Source organism: Salmo trutta, chromosome 33 (assembly GCF_901001165.1).
Source record: "Salmo trutta chromosome 33, fSalTru1.1, whole genome shotgun sequence".
NCBI lineage: Eukaryota > Metazoa > Chordata > Actinopteri > Salmoniformes > Salmonidae > Salmo > Salmo trutta.
This window is the reverse complement of record NC_042989.1, coordinates 6,572,217-6,598,917: the sequence shown is the minus strand read 5'-3', so window position 1 is coordinate 6,598,917 and position 26,701 is coordinate 6,572,217. Positions and strand designations below refer to the sequence as shown.

General features: G+C 42.4%; 1 protein-coding gene across 1 annotated transcript in view; it reads right to left on the bottom strand.

Moving 5' to 3' along the window:
- Window positions 1-26,701, bottom strand: part of LOC115172307 (gamma-aminobutyric acid receptor subunit rho-2-like) — a 34,909-nt gene that overhangs the window by 6,382 nt on the left and 1,826 nt on the right. Inside the window, exons 2-3 of the mRNA XM_029729650.1 lie at window positions 26,327-26,433; window positions 165-232 (exon numbers count right to left, since the gene is read on the bottom strand). Coding sequence (XP_029585510.1) covers window positions 165-232; window positions 26,327-26,433 — 175 coding nt within the window. The remainder of the gene's footprint in view (window positions 1-164; window positions 233-26,326; window positions 26,434-26,701) is intronic.

The window sequence follows — 26,701 nt, the reverse complement described above, 5'->3', positions numbered from 1 at the left end:
AGCAGGACAAAAAATACCAAAAAACGTGTCTATTTGGATTCAGGAAGAAATGTCATAAGTGTTAATGATGTGGGTAATTTACTATAAGTTTATTTCCACAATGCGCAGTTGGAAGTTTTTGTGTCCTAACTTGGTAGTACAAAAATTGGTTAGCCTTAACCTACCATGTCTACTTCTGAGATGCTGTCCAAGCTTTCCACTTGTACGTCCACTCCAACAGGGATAGCCGGGCCTGGAAAACAAAACGAAAGAAACCACATAGAAAAACATATTTGTACAAAAAGATGAAGACATTTGTATATTTGGGTGCAGAAATAAAGCGTTGGGGAGAAGCAATATTCGTTGTGCAGGCCTCTCATTCCTTCATCTCAGTATTATTTCTTAGTCCAGCACCGGTATTCTTAAATTTAAGATGTGCATATCACCCTCTTTTTCTTCCTACAAACTACAGTATGGCATGTCAGGTGGCACATAGATGATGATACCTGGTTACAGTGATTGAGCTGGATTCTCCCACAGGCAATTAGGAGAACGATCAGCGTTGAACTTCAAAGCAAAATCATTGCTTTGTCGTTGCATTACCTGACTCAACGTCACCAGTGAAGAGGCAACTCCGGGATGCTGGCCTAATAGGCAGAGTTGCAAAGAAAAAAAGCCATCAGACTGGCCAATAAAAAGAAAAGATTAAGATGGGCAAAAGAACACAGACACTGGACAGAGGAACTCTGCCTAAAAGGCCAGCATCCCGGAGTCGCCTCTTCGGTGTTGTCGTTGAGACTGGTGTTTTGCGGGTACTATTTAATGAAGCTGCCAGTTGAGGACTTGTGAGGCATCTGTTTCTCAAACTAGACACTTTAATGTACTTGTGCTCTTGCTTAGTTGTGCACCGGGGCCTCCCACTTCTCTTTCCATTCTGGTTAGAGCAAGTTTGCGCTGTTCTGTGAAGGGAGTAGTACACAGCGTTGTACGAGATCTACAGTTTCTTGGCAATTTCTCACATGGAATAGCCTTCTTTTCTCACAACAAGTTTAGACTGACGGGTTTCAGAAAAAAGGTCTTTGTTTCTGGCCATTTTGAGCCTGTAAACGAACCCACAAATGCTGATGCTCCAGATACTCAACAAGTCTAAAGAAGGCCAGTTTTATTGCTTCTTTAATCAGGACAACAGTTTTCAGCTGTGCTCATGGATAAACATGGATTAGCTAACACAACATGAAATTGGAACACAAGAGTGATGGTTGCTGAATATGGGCCTCTGTACGCCTATGTAAATATTCCATAAAACATCAGCCGTTTCTAGCTACAATAGTCATTTACAACATTAACAATGTATTTCTGATCAATTTGATGTTATTTTAATGAACAAAAAAATGTGCTTTTCTTTCAAAAACAAGGACATTTCTAAGTGACCCCAAACTTTTGAACGGTAGTGTATTTTGATTTGTTTAACAATTTTTTGCTTACTAAATGATTTCATATGTGTTATTTCATAGGTTTGATGTCTTCACTATTATTCTACAATGTAGAAAATAGTACAAATAAAGAAAAAAAAACTTGAATGTGTTGGTGTGTCCAAACTTTTTTACTGGTACTGTAAATGGGAGCGGAAATGTTGGGGTTTAGTACAAATTCCGCTGGATAAATTACACAACTGCATTCTGGTACTAAAAGTAGGGCAAGTACCCAAAAAACCTGACTGTACTCTGTCTTTCATGTAATGGCCTTGCAGTACCTCTGTTCCACCCACAGTGGCCAGCAGTGAGTAACACTTACATCTGTGTAATTCAATAGAGGACCAAGGCCCATATTCAAATCAAATCAAAATTGTCACATGCTCCGAATACAACTTTATCGTAAAATGCTTGCTTACGAGTGCTTGCCAACGATGCAGAGTTTAAAAATAAAATAGTAACACAAGAGGAATTAAATAAAATACACAAGAATGGAGCTATATACCAGTACAAGATCAATGTACAGATGTCTAATATTAAGGAAGTCTCGAGATATTGCTCGCCTCAGGTAGAGTACGTCATGATAAGTTGTAGACAACTCTCTTTGTAGATAGTCTGTTCATTTAGATTTTCCGTAGCCGTCTATTTACCATCACAGACCGATGCTGGCACTAAAACCGCACTCAACGAGCTGTATAAGACCATAAGCAAACAAGAAAATGCTCATCCAGAAGCGGCGTTCCTAGCGGCCGGGGACTTTAATGTAGGCAAACTTAAATCAGTTTTTGTCACGTTTACTCCCGCTCCCCCTCTCTGGTGCTCTGGTGCTCGACCTTGCCAGTTGTCACATCATTATGCTCACCTGCCACCATCGTTACGCGCACCTGCACCTCACGACACTCACCTGGACTACATCACCTTCCTGATTACCTCCCCTATATCTGTCACTCCCCTTGGTTCTTTCCTCAATTGTTGACTCTGATTCTGTTCCTGTGTTCTGTACGTTACTCGTGTTTCTTGCTTTGTTTCATTTATTATTAAATTCACTCCCTGTACATGCTTCCCGCCTCCCAGCATATACGTTACAGAATAACGCCTCACCAAGGGGAAGCAACAGGGATTTATCTTTTTTTTTTACTGGTGACGTCGGGTCCAAGTGCCGACACAACCAGGGATGCCTCAGCTGGCTCATTAGGCTTCCTTGCCTCGGCTGGCTCAACAGGTTCTCAAGCTCAACAGTTTCTCAAGCCTCGGGTTGGCTCGTCAGGCTCCCGCGCCTCAGCAGAAGCGACAGGCACGCTCCTGGCTCTCGGGACCGTCCCTCTGGTTGGCGTATCCCGGCGGCTGGAGCTGCACGTCAGGGAGGGGGAACTGTCATGTTTACTCCCGCTCCCCCTCTCCCGGCGCTCGATGTCGCCAGTTGTCTCATCATTACGCACATCTGCCACCAACTGCACCTCATGACACTCAAATGGACTCCATCACCTTCCTAATTACCAGCCCTATATCTATCACCCCCCTTGGTTCTTTCCTCAGGTATTATTGACTCTGATCCTATTCCTGTGTTCTATGTATGTATGCTACGTGTTTCTTGTTTTGTTCCATGTTTCATTTATTACTTAATTCACTCCCTGTACTTGCTTCACGACTCCCAGTGTACACGTTACAGTTTTACCTAAATTCTACCAGCATGTCACATGTGGAACCAGAGGGAAAAAAACTCTAGACCAGCTTTACTCCACACACAGAGACGCATACAAAGCCCTCCTTCGCCCTCCATTTGGCAAATCTGACCATAATTCTATCCTCCTGATTCCTGCTTACAAGCTAAAACTAAAGCAGGAAGTACCAGTGACTCGCTCAACACGGAAGTGGTCAGATTAAGCAGATGCTACGCTACAGGACTGTTTTGCTAGCACAGACTGGAATAGGTTCCGGGATTCATCCAATGGCATTGAGGAGTATACCACCTCAGTCACCGGCTTCATCAATAAGTGCATCGACAACTTTGTCCCCACAGTGACTGTACGTATATATCCCCAACAGAAGTCATGGATTACAGGCAACATCCGCACTGAGCTAAAAGCTAGAGCTGCCGCTTTCAAGGAGCAGGACACTAATCCGGAAGCTTATAAGAAATCCCGCTATGCCCTCAGACGAACCATCAAACAGGCAAAGCGTCAATACAGGACTAAAATTGAATCCTACTACACCGGCTCCGACGCTCATCGGATGTGACAGGGCTTGCAAACAATTACGGACTACAAAGGGAAACTCAGCTGCGAGCTACCCAGTGACGCAGGCCTACCAGACGAGCTAAATGCCTTTTATGTTCGCTTTGAGGCAAGCAACACTGCAGTATGCATGTGAGCACCAGCTGTTCCGGACAACTGTATGATCCCGCTCTCCATAGACGTTCTCTTTAAAACAGGTCAACACTCACAAGGCCGCGGGGCCAGACGGATTACCAGGACGTGAACTCAGAGCATGCGCAGACCAACTGGCAAGTGTCTTCACTGACATTTTCAACCTCTCCCTGACCGAGTCTGTAATGCCTACATGTTTCAAGCAGACCACCATAGTCCCTGTGCCCAAGAAAGTGAAGGTAACCTGCCTAAATGACTAACGCCCCATAGCACTCACGTCGGTAGCCATGAAGTGCTTTGAAAGGCTGGTCATGGCTCACATCAACACCATCATCCTGTAAACCCTAGACCCACTCCAACTCAAACACCGCCCCAACAGATCTACAGATGATGCAATCTCAATCGCACTCCACACTGCCCTTTCCAAGCTGGACAAAAGGAACACCTATGTGAGAATGCTGTTCATTGACTACAGCTCAGCATTCAACACCATAGTGCCCACAAAGCTCATCACTAAGCTAAGGACCCTGGGACTGAACACCTCCCTCTGCAACTGGATCCTGGACTTCCTGACGGGCCGCACCCAGGTGCTAAGGGTAGGCAACAACACATCTGCCATGCTGATCCTCAACATGGGGGCCCCTCTGGGGTGCGTGCTTAGTCCCCTCCTGTACTTTCTGTTCACCCATGACTGCATAGCCAAGCAAGACTCCAATATCATCTTTAAGTTTGCTGATGACACAACAGTGGTAGGCCTGATCACCGACAACAATGAGACAGCCTATAGGGAGGAGGTCAGAGAACTGGCCGTGTGATGCCAGGACAACCACCTCTCCCTCAACATGAGCAAGACACAGGAGCTGATCGTGGACTACAGGAAAAGGAGGGCTGAACGCGCACCCCATTCACATCGACGGGGCTGTAGTGGAGAGGGTCGAGAGTTAAGTTCTTTGGTGTCCACATCACCAACAAACTATTATGGTCCAAACACACCAAGACAGTCGTGAAGAGGGCACGACAACACCTTTTCCCCCTCAGGAGACTGAAAAGATTTGGCCTGGTCCCCAGATCCTCAAAAAGTTCTACAGCTGCACCATCCAGATAATCCTGACCGGTTTCATCACCGCCTGGTATGGCAACTGCTCGGAATCCGACCATAAGACGCGACAGAGGGTAGTGCGTACGGCCCAGTACATCACTGGGTTCAAGCTTCCTGCCATCCAGGACATACATACTGGGCTGTGTCAGAAGAAGGACCAAAAAAATTGTCATAGACTCCAGTCACCCAAGTAATAGACTGTTCTCACTGCTACCGCACAGCAAGCGGCACCAGAGTGCCAAGTCTAGGTCCAAATGGCTCCTTAACAGCTTCTACCCCCAAGCCATAAACAATTAATCAAATGACCACCCGGATCCCTAAACAGGACCTGTTACAGGGAATACTGAATAAAGAGATTCCCTCTCCCAGGTTTCTGAGCCTGTTTAGGGATCTAAATAGACATTTGAATATGACTGAAGGAGTACAGTTTTCGTTTTTTGTTCACTTTTGAATGTTAGGAGTATATTTTTTCACCTTTCCCTTCACATGATTTTAGAAATACTAGAAAAAGTTGATAAAGTGGACCCTTGCCTTTTGGCTGATCCATTTGTGGTTTCACAGTGGGTGAAAAAAAGAGTTGGGTAATGTGGAATCGGTGAGGGTAACCAGAAGTGGTTTAGTGATAATTGTTTGTGTTTCTGTTGGTCAGAGGGAGAATGCGCTCAGAGTAAAATGAATGGGGGCAAGAAAAGTGAATTGTTTCATTCTCAAGAAAAGGGAACCAATGAAAAGAGTGATAACTGGGGTAGCAGTAAATATAAAAGTTGACCAGCTGAGGGGAAAGATTCCCGGTGCATGTGATGCTCGTCGTTTGATGCGAGAGTGGGGAAACAGAAGAGTCATTGTCTGTTCTTCTGAGTTTTGAAGTTGAGTCTTTGCCCGACAAAGTGAAGTTAGGATATATAAGTTATCCTGTATGAGCGTATGTGCCGAATACATAAAGATGTTACAGGTGTCAAGCTTATGGGCAGTGTGTAGGAGGGAGGGTCGAAGGGGTGAGAAATGTGCAGAAGGGCATGAGACAAAGGAATGTGTAGTATTGGGGAAAGTAGTGGAATGCGTTAATTGTAGGGGTGCCCATGGAGCTGGGGATCAGAAATGTCCCGTGCGAGAGAGGCAGGTTGCGGTTTCCAAGGTTAGAGTAGTGCAGAAGTTGTCATATGCTGAGGCAGTGAAGAAAGTAGAGGAAGATGGGCTAAGGGGGAGGAGGGGTGAGAGTAGTAGAGATTTACCAGTACAGAGGGATAGACCAAAAAGTGATTTAAGTTAAAGTAAGATTGGATTTTTAGTATTTATAGCAATGGTTATCAACTGTACTGCAGGGATGGAACGGAAGTCGCAGAAAATTGAAGTTGTGGTGGCAGCTGCAGAGAGGTATTTGGGTGTGCGAGACTTGACATCAGAAGAGTTGCAGGGTGTGTTAAGTCGTGATGTCCCATCCTTTCAGGATGATGGTATGAGGTAGGAATAAATACATTTAATTAGTGGAGTAGGGTGGTGTTCATTTTATATAGGGAGTTTTTCCTAGCCACCGTGCTTCTACACCTGCATTGCTTGCTGTTTGGGGTTTTAGGCTGGGTTTCTGTACAGCACTTTGAGATATCAGCTGATGTAAGAAGGGCTATATAAATACATTTGATTTGATTTAAAATTAGTGAGTGTAGTGTTAGATGGTAGGGTATTTACTTAGTACATTTTTATTTTTCAAGCAAAGTACAAGGGAGCTGTACTCCAGTCTAGTAGGTGGCGGAAATGCAACAAATTGGATGCCAACCGCCGTTAAACCTCATAGAAGAAGACGACGACGACCGGGGAAAAGATTGAGGAAGCAGACACTGTTGTGGTTTGTGCATCTAATGGCGGCGGAATCGAGGAGAAGTGGAATATTGTTCAAATAAATGGAGAAAGGAGAAAAGTAGTGCATAGTGCTGAGAATGTCACTTCCTGTCTTGTAGGAGTACGATTTATTGATGAGGATCAGCTGGATGGGTAAAGTGAAGGCTATGAGGATCACAAGAGGTGGGCTTGTTTCGATTTTTTTGTATTTCTGAGGATCAGAAGGAATGTGTGTTGCTTATCAACCGATTTGAGTTTTAAGTGTGAGTGTTTCTTCGGGAAAGGGCACCCCTCATGGGGGTAATATCTGGAGTTTTGTGGGAAGTTGATACTGCAGAAATAAAAAATATTCCTGGAGTGATTGATGCTTGTTGGATGAATCGTGTGGTGAATGAAGATAAAGTGAAGAGGATATCTTATTTTGTTTTTTGATATGGAGTATCTCCCTACGGGATATATAAACTACAGAGTCAGAGCTTTTGTTCCAAGACCAATGCAGTGTGATCACTGTAAACCATTTGGACATATTTAAAGTGTTTGTAGAAAGGAAAAGCTGTGATGTTCAAGTTGTGGGAAAGATCCTATCTTATAAAAGGAATGAAGATGTGATATGTTGTAACTGTGGTGGGAACCATGAAGCCATGTCTTCAGAATACCCAACAAGGGTGAATGAGAATGAGGTGGCCAAAGTCAGGGCAGTCCAGAGCATGTCATATGCAGAGGCTGTTAAAGGGATTGAGGGTTCGAATAGTGGTCCTGAAGAGGTGGTAGGTAGGCCTTTGCTGCAGGGGTTGCCGGTCACCAGCAAGATTCAGATATTTTAAAGGTTAAGAAGGTGGACTTTGTGGCCTTTATAGCTATGGTGATTAATGGCACAGCCAAGGTGAGGAGGAAGTCCAGAAAAATATATATTATTGTGGGTGCAGCAGAACGTGCAGTTGCATGGACTTTTGTCACAAGTTGTACTATCCTCTCAGGCCACAGAACCTGAGAAGGGTGATATGGAGATTTGAAGGAAGGAAGGAAGAAGTGGGAGTTTTAGTTTTTTTGTCAATGTGTAGTTCACCATTAAACCCACAGAAGAAGAAAAATAAGAATAAGATTGATTTCATTGAGTATTGTATCGCAAAGAATTTCATGTAGGTAGGCTGTAGGTGGCAGTGTATGCACCTTAAATTGGATGCAATCCGCCAACCCAATCCGAAAGAAGAAGGGCACCTTCTATCATTAAACGTTGAACGTGTTTTCTGTCTTCATAAACACTAGCCAGCTAGCCAACACTAGCCGTGGTGCTGCTCCAGTTTCAGCTGTTCTGCCTGCGGCTATGGAACCCTGAACTCTTCACCGGACGTGCTACCTGTCCCAGACCTGCTGTTTTCAACTCTCTAGAGACAGCAGGAGCGGTAGAGATACTCTGAATGATCGGCTATGAAAAGCCAACTGACATTTACTCCCGAGGTGCTGACCTGTTGCACCCTCGACAACCACTGTGATTATTATTATTTGACCATGCTGGTCATTTATGAACATCTTGTTGTTCATGTTCTGTTATAATCTCCACCCGGCACAGCCAGAAGAGGACTGGCCAACCCTCAGCCTGGTTCCTCTCTAGGTTTCTTCCTAGGTTCCTGCCTTTCTAGGGAGTCTTTCCTAGCCACCGTGTTTCTACACTTGCATTGCTTGCTGTTTGGGGTTTTAGGCTGGGTTTCTGTACAGCAATTTGAGATATCAGCTGATGTAAGAAGGGCTTTATAAATAAATTTGGAAACATTTTTGTTATGCTAACCTGTTTGCAATCTCTTTAGCTTTGCTAACTAGCTTGCTGGCTAGTTACATAGGTTATCTGGGTAGTTAGCTATAGTACTTGGTTACTGCCATCAAGTTGTTGTGTTATTAACAGATTTAGCCTGTTCTGCCGTTTGCAGACGGCATACTAGAATTTGAATATAGCTCGGGACAAGGGAATCTGGATACAACGTAGACATGGTAGGTGTAGACGCATGACATTTTCGGAATTCTATGATCAGAACTCCATGATCAGAATACAAAAGCTACATGAACTGTCAAGTCGACACGGCCTGTGTTTGCGAGATGCCAGACAAAAAGGCCATTTTAAAACTCCTGCTGTGTTTACAGACATCACCCAAACAAACAAATCTGACTCGGAAAATGAGTGTTCCACAGGGATGCTGGCCCATATTGACTCCAAGGCAACCCACATTTGTGCCAAGTTGGCTGGATGTCCTTTGGGTGGTGGACCATTCTTGATACTCACGGGAAACTGTTGAGAAAGTGTGTGTGTGGGGTGCAACTCAATATTAGGAAGATCGTCCGTAATGTTTTGTACACTCAGTGTATACTCATCACACAATTTGTTTGTGTTGCATATTTGAAATATTTACCTGAATTTTTTTACCACCCCACTAAATTTGTCACTACCGAAGCAGAGTGAAAAAGTTGCAATGAAAGGGAGAACCATGCACAGTAGTGATCATTTTTAACCTTCTATTACAAATTACTTTTAGAAATGTTATTTGCATACCAAATTAGGGGGTTTCCACCATTTAAAAGTAGTCAATGATCAGAGAGCATTGTCTTTTTCAAATTGGGTTGCATATGGTTTGTAAACCAAAGACTAAGGTAATATATATCCAGGAGTCGAGACCACGATTTATGCCAGGACATTGGTCCCAAGATCCAGACCCGGTGAGTTGAGGCCATGACAAGGTCCCCCTTTCCTGAGGTCAAATGACTGAAAATCCGGTGTTTCTATGTCAAATGGTTTTGTTAAATTTCAGTCTTCTGTGATGTATATAAAGTGTAATAGTTGTATGCAAACTCAAAATGTAATACACACATATATATATATATATGAATGACATGGTACAGGTGTCTTTTTTTAAGCCCATAACCATGTTTGTGAGGTGTATACTTTTTATACTTTGTTTAAGACTACCAAGAAACACTGTGTGACCCTGATTTAACCCACTGCAGTAAAAGGTTATTAAAGACTGAATTTATGTGGTCTTCAGTGGCCCAACACCAAGACCACTCGATCAAGTGTCCACGGGCCCTTTCTTCAATTGTAAGAAACTCAAGTAAACAGTACAGTAGAGCACAGTACAGTATAGCACATTAAAGACGCCTATGTTTCTGCCAAATATATGTAAATGTTTGGGCTCTTGGAGCATTGGAGCCCCTCTGCTGGCTACACTTTTCCCTGAAGTGTGCACTTGTCCACTACCCACATGGTGGTCCTCTGTAGCTCAGTTGGTATAGAATGGTGCATGCAACTTTAGAATGGAGATAACACTGCCGCTGCTGTATATTAGATGTTCGGTAGTGACACTTAAAAATACATGAAGATTTATCAACTTGCTAACTCATTTTCTCAAAAATGTGTGCAAACAGACTACTCACCATGTGGCCATGCTGGAGAGGGGTGCAATCCCATCACCTGGTGATATTTGTATGGGTGTGGCTTAAGGCACATTCATTCTACAGTCTTTCAATGTGTGTGTTTCGATAGTGACATCAAAAGAGGGGAGAGCATTTTTTTTTAAAGATTTGTTAAAAACCTACAAATAAACTACAAGATGTTCTATTGAAATAATAGAAATAAGTGCATAAACAATGTACTATATTATGTACAATGTACTATATACAGTATGTACAATGTTAATTTTATAATATGTTTGTAATTGCCTTGGATTGAAATAAAACATATCATGATGTAAATAAATGTCCTAAGTTTGGAGACTTAACTGTTTTTTTATATATATATATAGTTTTTTGGGATGGGACTACAATTTGCACCACTTCTGTAGAATGCCCCATGTATGGAGACAGATTCACTCCTGCGAAGACATTATCAGAGAAATTAGTAGCAATAGCTGACATGTTATTTCAGAAGAGGTTGTGATTTGGATTGGCCTGCAAGCTGCTTTTTGATTGTCTGTGATTCAAAATCACCTAATGCGGAACGTCTTCACGTTTTCGCTTCTGAATCTGTCTTCGATTATCAATCAAGAGTATCTGAGCTGAGAATTAGATGAGGGTTGCATCCCAAATGGCACCCCATTCCCTTCATAGTGCACTACTTTTGGCCAGGACCCATAGGGCATTATATAGACTAGTATATAGTACACAGTGCCCTATATAGAGAATAGGGTGCCATTTACTGCATATCAAAGTGGCTCTCCGCTCCCTTTTAAGATGCATAGTTATTAGCTTGTCTGTGGAAACAATTATAAAAAAAAAAAATCTTTGCTATTACATGATGCAATTTCCAATTTCTGTTTGCATCACTGGGTGAAATAAAGGCTTTGGTTAATTGGGATAACTTGCATAGACAATAACTAACCTAAGTGCTGGAAGTTTCACAAGTTACATACATTAACATCATGTGTATCTGCATTCTGTCACTCTGACCTTGGTTCGATTTGCCCCAACTTTGTCCCAGTTCGGTCTGACATTTGGCCTAAAAGAGACCCAGGAGATCAATCGTTTCTGACTGTTTCTGCATAGTAGTCATCAATGCAATGTTCTCTTTTTTACAACTTGCGATAAATCAATTGACAGCATGGTGATGGCTTGTACCTAAAATGTCAATAAAAAAAACAACACATGGCAATTTACAGTCAATTTACATTGACATCTCAACTCAGTGAACTAAGTGGTGAATGTAACAGTGCATCAGCCTAGATGTTATTATAAGGAGTATTATACTGTCTACAGTCAGAAGCTGTCTGGAGTCAATTTGTATTGAATTATTTAATAGTATGAACTAATGAATAATATTAATGTAATATTATAAATAATATTCCAAATCCACATAAAAAAACTTGGCAGCATATTGCATATCAAAGGTTTTTAAAGACATCCCAGAGTGGTCTTTATGCAAACTCCATGCACTTTTGTCAAACGACTTCATGTTGCCCTCAAGTGCTTTGTGGAGCAAAATTGGGGTCAAGTCGACCTACAGACATGCAAAAATGCAGTGCAAACTGGTCATGTCTTCGGGCTACGTCCCAAATAGTACCCTATTCCCAAGTAGTGCATTATGTTTGCATTGAGTAGCCTATATTATCTGGTTCAGAGAAGGACATCTGTTTATGTGAGCATAACCTCTGTCGCTAACATGGCTTTTCAAGAGAATGAGCAATCTGCAGATAATTACATTTTAATGCCAACTCTTGATACATGTCCCAAACAAAACCCACCTTCGAGACAGAAACTAATTTCCCTTAAACATTGTACCATGAAACTTTTCAAACCGTTAATCAGGCTAAAATGCTCTGGGACCCTTGTTCCAAGCCTAGAGGAATATTGGGAGGTCATCTGAATATTCTTAGAATTATTTCTAAGAGTGAACAGATAGAACATTTATTGAATGACTCCAATCTTGATTTTCTTTCTGTTTCTCTGAGACATGGCTGAAGAAATGTTCTCCTATTTCTGCCTTTAATGAGGAGGGGGTGGATAGCTTATGTACATGAAATATAACTTTGAATGCAATCGTATCATATGGAAACATGCCAATGACCTTGAATGTATGGGGCTGAATGTCTTCCTCTCCCCTCATATGTCTCTCACTATTATTGGATTATATCGACCACCAACATCTGATATCTCGTTTTATGACCATCTAAATGCCATGCTTAAAGAACGTGATCAAAAGAAGGAGATCTTCTTCATGGGCGATTTAAATATAAACTGGAAAACAAAACTTGCAGGAAAAAACTCAAAGAGATCACAGACTATTTCAACCTGACTCAAATAATACAAGGTCCAACCAGAGTAACACAGTCATCCCAGACTCAAATTCATCTGGTGTTTACTAACAGACCTGATCGAATAACTAAGTCCACTAACTGACTAACTGGTTGGTATATCTGACCACAATGTTACATTGGTGGTTAGAAAGCAAACTAAAAAGAGATTTAAGAAACATATTAATGTACGATAAAAAAAAATCCTGAAAAGTGAGCAGAGTACCGTAATTTCCGGACTATAAGCCGCTACTTTTTTCCCACGCTTTGAACCTCGCGGCTTAAACAATGACGCGGCTAATATATGGATTTTTCCAGCTTTCAAATAAATTGTAAAAAAAAAAACACATTCTGTGACGTGCTCAGTTTTTTGGCGGCATGAAGCTTTCATTAGACCAATGAAATTGCCGAACGGGTTAAGGTCAAACAACTTTTTTGTTTACTGTTTAGATTAAATCGAGCGCGCTCAAACTTCCCATCATTCTGATTACGGTAGTCATTTTGTCACCCTCATCATGGCAAAGACACGGAGAAATGCATATGATGCAGCTTTCAAGTTGAAGGCGATTGATCTGGCTGTTGGAAAAGGAAATAGAGCTGCTGCACGGGAGCTTGGTCTGGAGCAATGAATTTCTTGGTAATTTTTTATTACAAGCCGTGTTTCGTTAAAGCCCATTTATTTTTGTTACAAGCCGTGTTTCGTTAAAGCCTATTTATTTTTGTTACAAGCCGTGTTTCGTTAAAGCCTATTTATTTTTGTTACAAGCCATGTTTCGTTAAAGCCTGTAAAGTTCATTTGTTTCAATGTACCGGCAGGCACCTGCGGCTTAGAGACATGTGCGGCTTATTTATGTTCAAAATAAAATTCAGTGGGTGTGGCTTATATTCAGGTGCGCTCAATACTCTGGAAATTACGGTAACTAAGTCAAATTGACTGGTCTGATCTGTTACACAATGAAGACCCAGAGTCTGGATACAGAACATTTCTGTAAGCTACTGACAAAGTGGATACCTCTTTTACTCGGATATTTTAACGTAAACCAAGACGGAAAACCTCTCTACCATGGTTCAACGAGGACCTCTGGATGCAAATGAGAGAACGGGATCTTTCTTTGAAAAATGCACTGAAGTCTGCTCAGAATGTTGACAGACGTATATTTACAGCACTGAGAAATAAGGTGGTAAGCAATTTAAAAAAGCAAAAGCAGAGTTCTTTCTTAGCGTGATCAATTAAGCGAAAGGAAATGGAAAAGTGATTTGGGAAAATCTCAGCAAACTAACAGGGAGATGAGCTGAAACGTCCAAAACACATCCTGAATTAAAGGTTAATGGGATTTTAATTCAAGACTCCGATTTCAAATCCACTAACTTTAACAATTTATTTGGTTGACTCTGTCAGGGAACTGACTCAAAGATTTTCAACCGAGACCACAGTTCTCACTCCCATAGATAATAATAAACCAATATTCAGAATTCCTGAAATCTCAGCGTCAGCAGTGGGCAGTATTACTAGCTTCTTCAAGAGCGCTAGAACAAAATATGTATTTGGTCTAGACACTGTATTCCTGAAGAGACACAAACATTCTCTGATTGCCCCTATTGTACATCTAGTTAATCTGTCCATCAAAAATGGGTTCTTTCCCAATGCTTGAACGTCTGCTGCAGTGATACCTGTTTTAAAATCTGGTGACCCAACACTGGTGGAAAATTACCAACCTATACGCATTCTTCCAGTGCTATCAAAAGTAGCTGAAAGATGGGTGGCTGATCATCTGACTGATCACCTCATTCAGGGCAACTCCATACATCAAATGCAATTTGGATTCAGAACTAACCATTCTACCGAAAGAGCCAATTGCTATTTTCTGAAATACATTAAATCTAAACTGGACATAGGTGGTGAAGTCAGCGCAGTCTTTTTGGATCTTAACAAGGCCTTTGATACTGTGAATCATGAGGTCCTCCTAGCCAAACTATCCTCCCTTAATGTGTCCACTGAAGTCATTAGTTGGATGTATTCCTATCTGACAAACAGAAGTCAAAGGGTTTGTTTGGGGGACACTCAGTCGGACTCTCTTTACTATAACATTGGGGTCCCACAAGGGTCAATATTAGGCCCCCTTCTGTTTACCATCTATATAAATGATCTCCCACTTGCTTGCCCACAAGTTAACATGCAAATGTATGTGTCACAATCTTCTTCGTCAGATGATAAAGAAAAATCATTGTCGGACCAAAACACAGCAGGGTTATGTGCACTCATCTTCTTTTATTGAATTGGCAAAGAAGGACAAACCAAAATAAACACGTACACAAAACACAATGACGAATAACAGGCCAGTAAGGCATTAAGGCTATACCTAGTACAATCTCCCACCAACTACAAACACATACCTATATAGGACTCTCAATCAGAGGCAACTAGGAAACACCTGCCTCCAATTGAGAGTCCAACACCCAATGACCTAAACAAAGAAATACTAATACTAGAATGAACATAGAAATACAAAACATATAACATAGCCCAAAACCTGGAAATAATAAATCAAACACCCTTCTAAACAACCAACCACCCCGAACCACATAAAACAAATACCCCCTGCCACGTCCTGACCAAACTACAATACAATAACCCCTATTACTGGTCAGGACGTGACAGTATGCAGACGATACAGTTCTGTATGTACACTCAAAAAATAGACAACTAGTTGTAAACAAGTTAACTGAAAGCTATGGTACATGTTTCTAAATGGATGACTAATTCTTGCCTGCATTTACATATTTAAATAAGACTGTTTGTATGTACTTCTCTAAGAAATCCATTGATTCCTGCCAACGAGCTGTTCTTGTTAATGTGTCTAACTTCAGGTATCTTGGCGTCATTTTGCACTCCAACTTGACATTTAAGAAACATGTGAACAAAGGTGGTTAACACGGTCAAGTTTGGATAATCCAACTTTAGGTTTGTAAGACCTTCCTCTGGAGGCCGCCAAACTATATAGGCATGCTATGATCTTCTGACAGAACACGCTCCAGCAGGTATATCTCTCTGGTCACCCCCAAAGCCAATTCCTCCTTTGGCCGTCTCTCCTTCCAGTTCTCTGCTTCCAATGACTGGAACGAACTACAAAAATCTCTGAAACTGGAAACACTTATCTCCCTCACTATCTTTAAGCACCAGCTGTCAGAGCAGCTCACAGATCACTGCACCTGTACATAGCCCATCTATAGTTTAGCCCAAACAACTACCTCTTCCCCTACTGTATTTATTTATTTATTTAGCTCCTTTGCACCCCATTATTTATATTTCTACTTTGCACTTTCTTCCACTACAAATCTACCATTCCAGTGTTTCACTTGCTATATTGTATTTACTTTGCCACCGTGGCCTTTTTTGCCTTTACCTCTCTTAACTCACTTCATTTGCTCACATTGTATATAGACTTATTTTTCTACTGTATTATTGACTGTATGTTTGTTTTACTCCATGTGTAACTCTGTGTTGTTGTATGTGTCTAACTGCTTTGCTTTATCTTGGCCAGGTCGTAATTGTAAATGATAACTTGTTCTCAACTTACCTACCTGGTTAAATAAAGGTGAAATAAATAAATACAAAATATTGCCTCACATGCTGGTCCCAAGCAGGAGCTACTATTCTGAAACCAATTGAATCATTCTACAAATAAACACTTAAGATTTTTGATAACAAACCAAACAGCTACTACCATTGTCATATAATTTACAAACATTATTTATTTAGTCTGGATAGCTTTAAACATTATGTAGATGCAAGCCTTGTCTTTAAGATCCTGCATGGTCTTTCCCCTCCACCCCTATACCGGAATATCATGCTCAAGGAAAGCACCTCCAGGATAACAAGGGCAGTAACTAGAGGGGATTGTTGTCCCTTTTCGACACAGTAAAATCGGTCAATCTGCCTTCTCCGTTAGAGCTACTATATACTGGAATGCAATGCCCATGGACTTGAGAAGCTGCACTGATTATTGTAATTTTTTATTTAAATTGAAACATGGCTCAAATCTATCCAAACCTGTACACATGAGTTATCTGTGGTTCCTCATATGCAAGATGACAGTTGATGATAGTGTTGTTGTTGTTGTTGTTGTTAGAATTGTTAGGTTCTAATTATTAGAGTAAGAACTCGACGGTGTCACGCCCTGACCTGAGAGAGTCGTTTTTCTCTGTTTGGTTAGGTCAGGGTGTGACATGGGGTGGGCATTCTATGTGTTGTATGTCTATGTTGTTTTTGTATTTCTTTGTTTTGGGCCGAGTATGGTTCCTAATCAGAGGCAGCTGTCTATTGTTGTCTCTGATTAGGAATCATACTTAGGCAGCCTGTTCCCCACCTGTGTTTGTGGGTTATTGTTATTTCTGTGGGTGTATGGCACAGTGCGTTACGTTTCTTGCTGTGTACCTGTTTATTGTTTCGGTTTCCTTCAATAAAGATGTGGAATTACTGGCACGCTGCGCCTTGGCTCCTTTATGACAGGGAATTTGAAGACAGCACTCGTGACAGACGGACACTGTGAAAGCTTAAACCAAGTCTATTCTTTCCAAAGGATTGAACATATTCACACGAGCACTAGTATTTAATCCTTTCTCCTATGTTGAGTCTCCTCCTACACATCTGAACAGCCAATGCATCTCTGTTGCTAGACAGAACCTTTAGTGATATCTGTTCTTCCTCACTTCATATGACCTGACCTCTGCCCCAAAGTGCTCACTCCTCCCCAACTCATGGCTGTCATGGTGACTGGTACCAGACTGTGTCTCTTCTCCTCCCAGAGGATCCCTGATGGCTAACAATAACATATCCTGACATAATGTAAATGTTATAAATTACCATCTCTCCCTCAGTGACATGAATATTTCCTATTCTCAGAACCCAACATAATTATATATTATTGGATGTAATGTATTTGTATTTTGTATTGTTTTTGTGAGTATTTGTATAGTGGCTGTGTAAAGGCCCTTACCTGCCCGGGGACTACAGGTGCAAATTAGCTTTTGGCTAACCCCTACATGGATGTTGCATTATTGTAATATTGATGTTGATTAATGTGCATTATCCCCTATAAATAAATAAATAATGTAGGAAACAAGGTGCCATTTGGGATTCAGTCAAAATCTACTGGTCACCCCCAAACAGTTGTTCATCAAGACGATGTCACTGCTAGTATAATGTATGTTACAGTAATACTCTTAGTACTACTCAGTACTGTCTGTACTGTAATTATTTAGTATTACTCAGTACTGTCTGTGTCCTTTAGTGCCCAACTGAGCCAGCCTGGCAGCACATCTGGTCTGTCTGTTGAGACAGTGTTATGGATGGTAAACAGCTGTCAGCAGAAGTCCCTAGTGCATTATGTGCTAATCCACACGGTCAGCAGGAGGATCCCCTGCCAGCTTAATCTGGCCATGATCGTTAGCATCGCCGGCTAGACATCACTGGCCAGGGTAAGCTAAGGCTAGCAGCTAGCTACAGCAGTTAATACACATCTAGATGTGATGGCTAGGCTAGGGTTAAGGCTACAGCAGATGGCTACGGGTTAAGCCAGCCGTCAGTGAGTATTGCTTAGCCTTGGCGACAAATTATTTTGTCGCTAATCAAAAACATCCCAGTTGGGTGGCGATTACTCTAGCGTTCCTCCCAAAGGAGTGGACACACTATACACATGGGACAGGACACACACACACAAATACACACACAAAAATACACACACACACACATAGGACAGGGCGCACATACACAGGATAGCACGCCACTTGGGTGGTTCAGTATTATGTTAGCGACCACTGCTGTTCGAGACATTTCCGAGTTGGCAGATGAATGTCATAGCCCTAGCCATATTCCAGCCATACAGGAGTAATATATCTGTGTACACAGTAGCAGCAAATCAAATCAAATTGTATTAGTCACATGCACCGAATACAACAAGTGTAGACCTTACAGTGAAATGCTCACTTACAAGCCCCTAACCAACAACGCAGTTTAATAAATACAAATAAGAAATAAAAGGAACAAGTAATTAAAGAGCAGCTGTAAAATAACAATAGCGAGACTATATACGGGGGGTACCGGTACAGAGTCAATGTGCGGGGGAACCGGTTGGGCAAGGTAATTGAGGTAATATGTACATGTAGGTAGAGTTATTAAAATGACTATGCATAGATAATAACAGAGAGTAGCAGCTGCGTAAAAGGGGGGGGGCAATGCAAATAGTCTGGGTAGCCATTTGATTAGATGTTCAGGAGTCTTATGGCTTGGGGGTAGAAGCTGTTTAGAAGCCTCTTGGACCTAAACTTGGCACTCCGGTACCACTTGCCGTGCGGTAGCAGAGAGAATGGTCTATGACTAGGGCGGCTGGAGTCTTTGACAATTTTTAGGGCCTTCCTCTGATGATGTGGACACCAAGGAACTCAAAGCTCTCAACCTGCTCTACTACAGCCCCGTCAATGAGAATGGGGTCGTGGTTGGTCCTCCTTTTCCTGTAGTCCACAATCATCTCCTTTGTCTTGATCACGTTGAGGGAGAGGTTGTTGTGCTGGCACCACACGGCCAGGTCTCTGACCTCCTCCTTATAGGCTGTCTCGTCGTTCGTTGTTGGTGATCAGGCCTACCACTGTTGTGTCATCGGCAAACTTAATGATGGTATTGGAGTCGTGCCTGGCCATGCAGTCATGAGTGAACAGAGAGTACAGGAGGGGACTGAGCACGCACCCCTGAGGGGCCCCTGTGTTGAGGATCAGCATGGCGGATGTGTTGTTACCTACCCTTTCCACCTGGGGGCGGCCCGTCAGGAAGTCCAGGATCCAGTTGCAGAGGGAGGTGTTCAGTCCCAGGGTCCTTAGCTTAGTGATGAGCTTTGTGGGCACGATGGTGTTGAATGCTGAGCTGCAGTCAATGAACAGCATTCTCACATAGGTGTTCCTTTTGTCCAGGTGGGAAAGGGCAGTGTGGAGTGCAATAGAGATTTCATAATCTGTGGATCTGTTGGGGCGGTATGCAAATTGGAGTGGGTCTAGGGTTTCTGGGATAATGATTTTGATGTGAGCCATGACCAGCCTTTCAAAGCACTTTGTGGCTACAGACGTGAGTGCTACGGGTCGGTAGTCATTTAGGCAGGTTACCTTAGTGTTCTTAGGCACAGGGGCTATGCTTGAAACATGTTTGTATTACAGACTCGGACAGGGAGAGGTTGAAAATGTCAGTGAAGACACTTCCCAGTTGGTCAGTGCATCACACAGTCGTCCGGAACAGCTGGTGCTATCATGCATGTTTCAGTGTTATTTGCCTCGAAGCGAGTATAGAAGTAGTTTAACTCGTCTGGTAGGCTCGTGTCACCGGGCAGCACGCGGCTGTGCTTCCCTTGTAGTCTGTAATGGTTTGCAAGTTCTGCCACATCCGATGAGCGTCGGAGCCGGTCTAGTACGATTCGATCTTGGTCCTGTATTGAGGCTTTGCCTGTTTAATGGTTCGTCTGAGGGCATAGCGGGATTTCTTATAAGTTTCCAGGTTAGAGTCCTGCTCCTTGAAAGCGGCAGCTCTAGTCTTTAGCTCAGTGCGGATGTTGCCTGTAATCCATGGCTTCTGGTTGGGGTATGTGCGTACAGTCACTGTGGGGACGACGTCATCGATGCACTTATTGATGAAGCCAATGACTGATGTGGTGTACTCCTCACTGCCATCGGAAGAATCCCGGAACATATTCCAGTCTGTGCTAGCAAAACAGTCCTGTAGCTTAGCATCTGCTTCATCTGACCACTTTTTTATTGAGTCACTGTTGCTTCCTGCTTTAATTTTTGCTTGTTAGCAGGAATCAGGATAGAAATATGGTCAGATTTACCAAATGGAGGGCGAGGGAGGGCTTTGTACGCATCTCTGTGTGTGAAGTAAAGGTGGTCTTGAGTTTTTTTCCCTCTGGTTGCACATTTAACATGCTGATAGAAATTTGGTAAAACGGATTTAAGTTTCTCTGCATTAAAGTCCCCCTGCATTAAAGTCCCCCGCCACTAGGAGCGCTGCCTCTGGATGAGCGTTTTCCTGTTTGCTTATGGCGGAATACATCTCATTGAGTGCAGTCTTATTGCCAGCATCGGTCTGTGGTGGTATGTCGATAGCTTCGAAAAATACAGATGAAAACTGTCTAGGTAGATAGTGTGGTCTACAGCTTATAATGAGATACTTCCTTAGATATCGTGCACCAGCTGTTGTTTACAAATATGCATAGTCCGCCCCCCTTGTCTTACCAGTCGCCGCTGTTCTATCCTGCCGATACAGCGTATACCCAGCCGGCTATATGTTGATAATGTCGTCGTTCAGCCATGACTCCGTGAAGCAAAAGATATTACTGATTGTAATGTCCCGTTGGTAGTTTAATCTTCCTCGTAGGTCGTCAATTTTATTTTTCAATGATTGCGTGTTAGCTAGTAGAACGGAAGGCAGTGGGGGTTTATTCGAACGCCTACGAATTCTCAGAAGGCAGCCTGACCTCTGTCCTCTTTTACTCCGTCTTCTCTTCACGCAAATTACGGGGATTTGGGCCTGTTCCCGGAAAAGCAGTATGTCCTTCACGTCGGGCTCGTTGGACTTGTTAAAGGAAAAAAAAGCTTCTGCCAGTTCGTGGTGAGTAATCACTGTTCTGATGTCCAGAAGTTATTTTTGGTCATAAGAGACAGTAGCAGCAACATTATGTACAGAAAAAGTTACAAAATAAGTTACAAACAATGCAAAAAAATGAAGAAAAAAAACACAGTTGGTTAGGAGCACGTAAAACGATAACACGGTTAAATAAAAACGGACCCATTTTTCCTGCAATTTTCCCTGTATTCGGTTACATTACCATGGCCTTTGCTTTTGCTGGCTTTTTTCCAGCTGCAATTTTAGGCACTTTCATTCCAGAAACATAGCACCCTGCATACCACTACTGGTTTCCCTCTGAAACTAAGCAGGGTCGGGCTTGGTCGGTTCCTGTATGGGAAACCAGATGTAGATAGAAGTGGTGGAAAACAATTCAAGAGTGAAAAAATGTAATGTGAAACTTCACATGTGTTTTTTGTAAGGAGAGGGCAAAGCAATTGCATAATGTAAGTCTACAAACTGCATGCAGCCTACAAGTCAGTGTCCCGACATGCATACATTCACTTTAAACTTCCCAAAAAGCACAGACTTTCAAAATGCATGGAGGGACTAAAGGAAGCCAAGCCTGTCCAAGGAAAGCTCCTTTACTGGGCCATTTGCATGCAGAAAGTTACACACCACTAGTTCCTCTGTACTAGTCCTGTGTAATTCCACATACGTGTTTCTCTTCAAGGTGAAGAGAGGAGACTGTAACTGTATGAGCCTGAGTTAGTCAGTTCCATTGTAGTGTGATTAGATCCATGCACCTTCTGTTGGGATGTTGGGGATGATTGTACTCAGGCTATTTCCAGCTCTGCATGACACTGTGACGCCCCGCTGAACGGTGTGTGTGTGTGTGTGTGTGTGTGTGTGTGTGTGTGTGTGTGTGTGTGTGTGTGTGTGTGTGTGTGTGTGTGTGTGTGTGTGTGTGTGTGTGTGTGTGTGTGTGTGTGGCCCCCTGCTGATCAATATTCCCCTTCGTTCCCCTGCAGTACAAGCCCCCCTACTTTCCTCAGATCATCTCCAAACAAGAAACAAGTTGAGATGAAAACATCAAAAGAAAGAAAACTTGTTCATGCTCTTTCTCTCTCTTCCTTATTTTTTCTCATTTTCAAATGCAGCATCTACAAACGTTGTTAGAAAAAGCTGTCTTTGTCACGAAGAAAACAATCCTAAAGTTTGAGTTGGTAGATTTCTTGGTTGCAACAAACGAAGCAAACTTTTATGTGGATCAACGCAAAGACTAGCCCTGAGCAAGTCTCATCTGAACTCATCCAATAATACAAGTCTGCTTAGATTTCACACATTCAAAGTAGCAACGGTCATTTTATTTTACAATTCTAATAAATGCAACAGTTGAACAACGGACAAAGATACTCCAAACTTTTTGAAATTGTATAATTCATCAGACATTGACTGAATTCTAGCACATAAAACATTTCACTGGCACGGACAAAGAGTTCAGGAATTTTGGTGGGAATTCAGGTATTCAATTTATTGTCAAATTGAACTTTATTTTCTTATAATGCACTCTCTCTTATTGTATCAGGCATTTAAACAATATTTTGTGTTAAAATAAAGAAAAGTATATAGTGCATTCAGAAAGTATTCAGACACCTTTTCATTTTTCCACATTTTGTTATGGTACAGCCTTATTCTAAAATGTGTATAAATATATATATATATATATATATAACATCTTAATCAATCTACACACAATGCCCCATAATGGCAAAGCGAAAACAGGTTTTTGGATTTTTTTAGCAAATTTATAAAAAATAAAAACAGTATTACCTTATTTACATAAGAATTCAGAGCCTTTGCGATGAGACTGGAAATTGAGCTCAGGTGCATTCTGTTTCCATTGATCATCCTCGAGATGTTTCTACAACTTGATTGGAGTCCACCTGTGGTAAATTCAATTCATTGGAAAGGCACACACCTGTCTATATAAGGTCCCACAGTTGGCAGTGCATGCCAGAGCAAAAACCAAGCCATGATGTCAAAGGAATTGTCTGTAGGATTGTGTCGAGGCACAGATCTGGGGAAGGGTACCAAAAAATGTCTGCAGCATTGAAGGTCCCCAAGAACACAGTTGACATCATTCTTAAATGGAAGAAGTTTGGAACCACCAAGACTTTTTATAGAGCTGGCCGCCTGGCCAAACTGAGCAATCGGGGGAGAAGGGCCTTGGTCAGAGCAGAGAGGTGACAAAGAAATCAATGGTCACTCTGACAGAGCTCCAGAGTTCCTCTGTGGAGATGGGAGAACCTTCCAGAAGGACAACCTGCAGCACTCCACCAATCAGGCCTTTATGGTAGAGTGGCCAAACGGAAGCCACTCCTAAATAAAAGACACAACAGCCCAGTTGGAGTTTGCCAAAAGGCACCTAAAGGACTCGCGAACCATGAGAAACAAGATTCTCTGGTCTGATAAAACCAAGATTGAACTCTTTGGACTGAATGCCAAGCGTCACATCTGGAGAAAACCTGGCACCATCTCTACAGTGAAGCATGGTGGTGGCAGTATTATGCTGTGGGGAGGTTTTTCAGCGGCAGGGACTGGGAGACGTTCAGGGGGATAGATGAATAGAGCAAAGTACAGAGAGATCCTTGATGAAAAACTGCTCCAGCACGCTCAGGATCTCAGACTGGGGTGAAGGTTCACCTTCCAACAGGACAACAACCCTAAGCACACAGCTAAGACAACACAGGAGTGGCTTCGGGACAATCTCTGAATGTCCTTGAGTGGCCCAGCCAGAGCCCAGACTTGAACCCGATTGAACATCTCTGGAGAGACCTGAAAATAGCTGTACAGCGACGCTCCCCACCCAACCTGACAGAGCTTGAGAGGATCTGGGGTCAGGAGCAATGTTCCCTCTAATTATTTTCGGCACTGAGCAAATTTCAGCTCTGCTGAGTGCAAACTTGAACGTTGTGAAAATTCTGTGCAACTTCCAGTTTACTGTGAACACTGCGGCTGTACCCGCTTTAAATTACAGTTTTAACAGTGGCCAAGTAGGCTACTGTGGTTATTTCATCATACTGATGGCCTACCATCAAAAACAATGGATAAAATGCATCCCATAACATCCCATACTTTCTTCTCTGGAGCAGAGCGCTGTTGAAAGGAGTGATAACTGGAGTGGCGTTAAGTGTTGAGGAGGATTAACTGAAGTTGAAGATTCCCGGTGTCTGTTACACCCACCATTTGGTGTGACGCAAACCTGGTGAAGAGCGTGATAAAACAGAGAAGACACTTTCTGTACTACTGAGTTTTGATGCAGTGTCTTTACCAGATAAAATCCATTTAGGATGTGTCACTTATCCCGTGAGAGCTTTTGTCCCGAACCCATTACAGTGTTTTAGGTGTCAAGCTTATGGTCATGTGGCAGCAGTGTGTAGGAGGGAGATGTCTAGATGTGAGAAGTGTGCAGAAGGACATGAGACAAAGGAATGTGTAGTATCGGTGGGAAAAGTGATGTGTCAACTGTAGGGGTACCCATGGTGCTGGAGATCAGAGGTGTCTGGTGAGAGAAAGGCATGTTGAAGTTGCCAGGATCAGAGTAGTGCAGAAGGTGTCATATATTGAGGCAGTAAAGAGAGTAGTAGAGGAAGATGGGTCCAGGGTGAGGAATCCTAAAAGGATCCCTGTGAATAGGCCGAGGCCAATAGAGAGTGATAGGAATAACACGTGCTTCAGTGAGGTTGTTTTTTTGGCGTTCATGGCCATGGTTGATAGTTGTACCTCAGGTATTGAACGTAAATCACAGAGGATTGATGTTAATGTAGCAGCTGCATAGAAGTACTTGGGTGTATGAGATTTTACTGCAGAAAAGTTACAAGATGTTTTGAATGATAATGTCTCATCCTCCCAGACTGCTGGCCTGGAGAAGGGTCAGATAGAGCCAAAGTAGTGTAATAGTGGTGAGGTTTTAATGGGTGCAGAGTTAGTTGGTAGGGCAATTTTTTCACAAAGTGTAATGAATTCATACTACAGAATAGTAGGGTGATACACAGCTAATACAGTAGGTAGCGGCATGCACCTATAATATTTGTTTGCGGACCCTGACTCACCAGAGATACTTTCTTAGTGCTTTGAGTAGCAACGCGCAAGGATCTGTCTTTTTCAGCCTCAGTGCAGGTAGGGTAGACAGAGCATGGGTTTTGGTGGTTGCAAAACTCATGCTCTGTCTACCCTATCTGCACTGTGGCTGAAAAAGACAGATCCTTGCGCGTTGCTACTCAAAGCACTAAGAAATTATCTCTAGGTTCACTCATAGGAAATCCATGAAACATCTCATGAATTGTTCTCAATATGCTGCTGCACAAAGAACATGGTGAGTCAGGTTTGTAGTCTATAACAAGCTAGAGTTCAGTATGTAACTGAAAACTAAGTAGGCGGCTTTTAAAGTTCCTCTTCAGATGCTTTAGAGTGGGGTAGCTGTGTGTAAGACATTTGGTACCCGAAACAGAGGCTTACAAGCATAGAATTAGAATAGAGTAGAATGGGCATAGAATCAGTCCACCCATTATGGCATCATTGATTTAAATGGGGATGTCCGATCTAATCATTCTAAATATATGAAATGCTTAAAACTCAGCAAATCTAATTGTTTAAACAATACACAGGTACTGTATACTTGTATTTATCCAAAAGTATTTCTAGTTTACAGGATGTTAGAGCCTGACTTTGTGCTTTGCTTTTCTAACAAGCAGGAGAAGGTGTGTAATTGGAGGATAAAAGTTGAGATCATGTTCTCTCACTTTACCTAATGTGCTTAATTGACCTGTCATGTTGGACTGCAGTTGTTACAGTACTGTGAATGGGCTTACAGCTAAACCATTGAACTCAGTAACTGAGTGAAGTCAACTAGCACTAAAGCATTACCATTTTACATTTAGCAGACACTCTTATCCAGAGCGACTTACAGTCCATACATTCAACTAAGGTAGGTAAATACCATGAATGGGAAATTCATGCAGTTTGTGAAAGATGTTTAAGGTGTTTCACATGACATCTTACAGACAAATGGGTCCCCTGAAAACCATCCAATAGGAGCATATCTGGATTCTTCGGCCAGTGTGTGTGTGTGTGTGTGTGTGTGTGTGTGTGTGCGTGCGTGCGTGCGTGCATGCGTGTGTGTGTGTGATTCCCCCTACCTCCGAATGCCGGCCTCATGGTGAAATCATGATCATCTACTTTCAGAAGCTGCTCTGTCTTCAGCTTGCGATTTTTGGTCACATCTGGAGGCTTCTTTGTCAAGGAACTGGTATAAGACAACACAAGACAACATCATAATAAGTCATGACGACTGTCTGGTGGAATAATTCATTTCTAACTTGACACAAGCACATCTGGAATGAGATCAAATAAAATTCTAAATGAGTGGAGAATATCTCACTTTGGTCTCTCTGAGCCTATTCATATTGTAGCGAGTGGGTTAACCCTATTGGCGCAATGTTTAGGGTGCTTGCCTTTCAAGCCAGTTACCGCACAGTTCGCTACATTGGCATCCGAAGTGGGATGGCGGACTG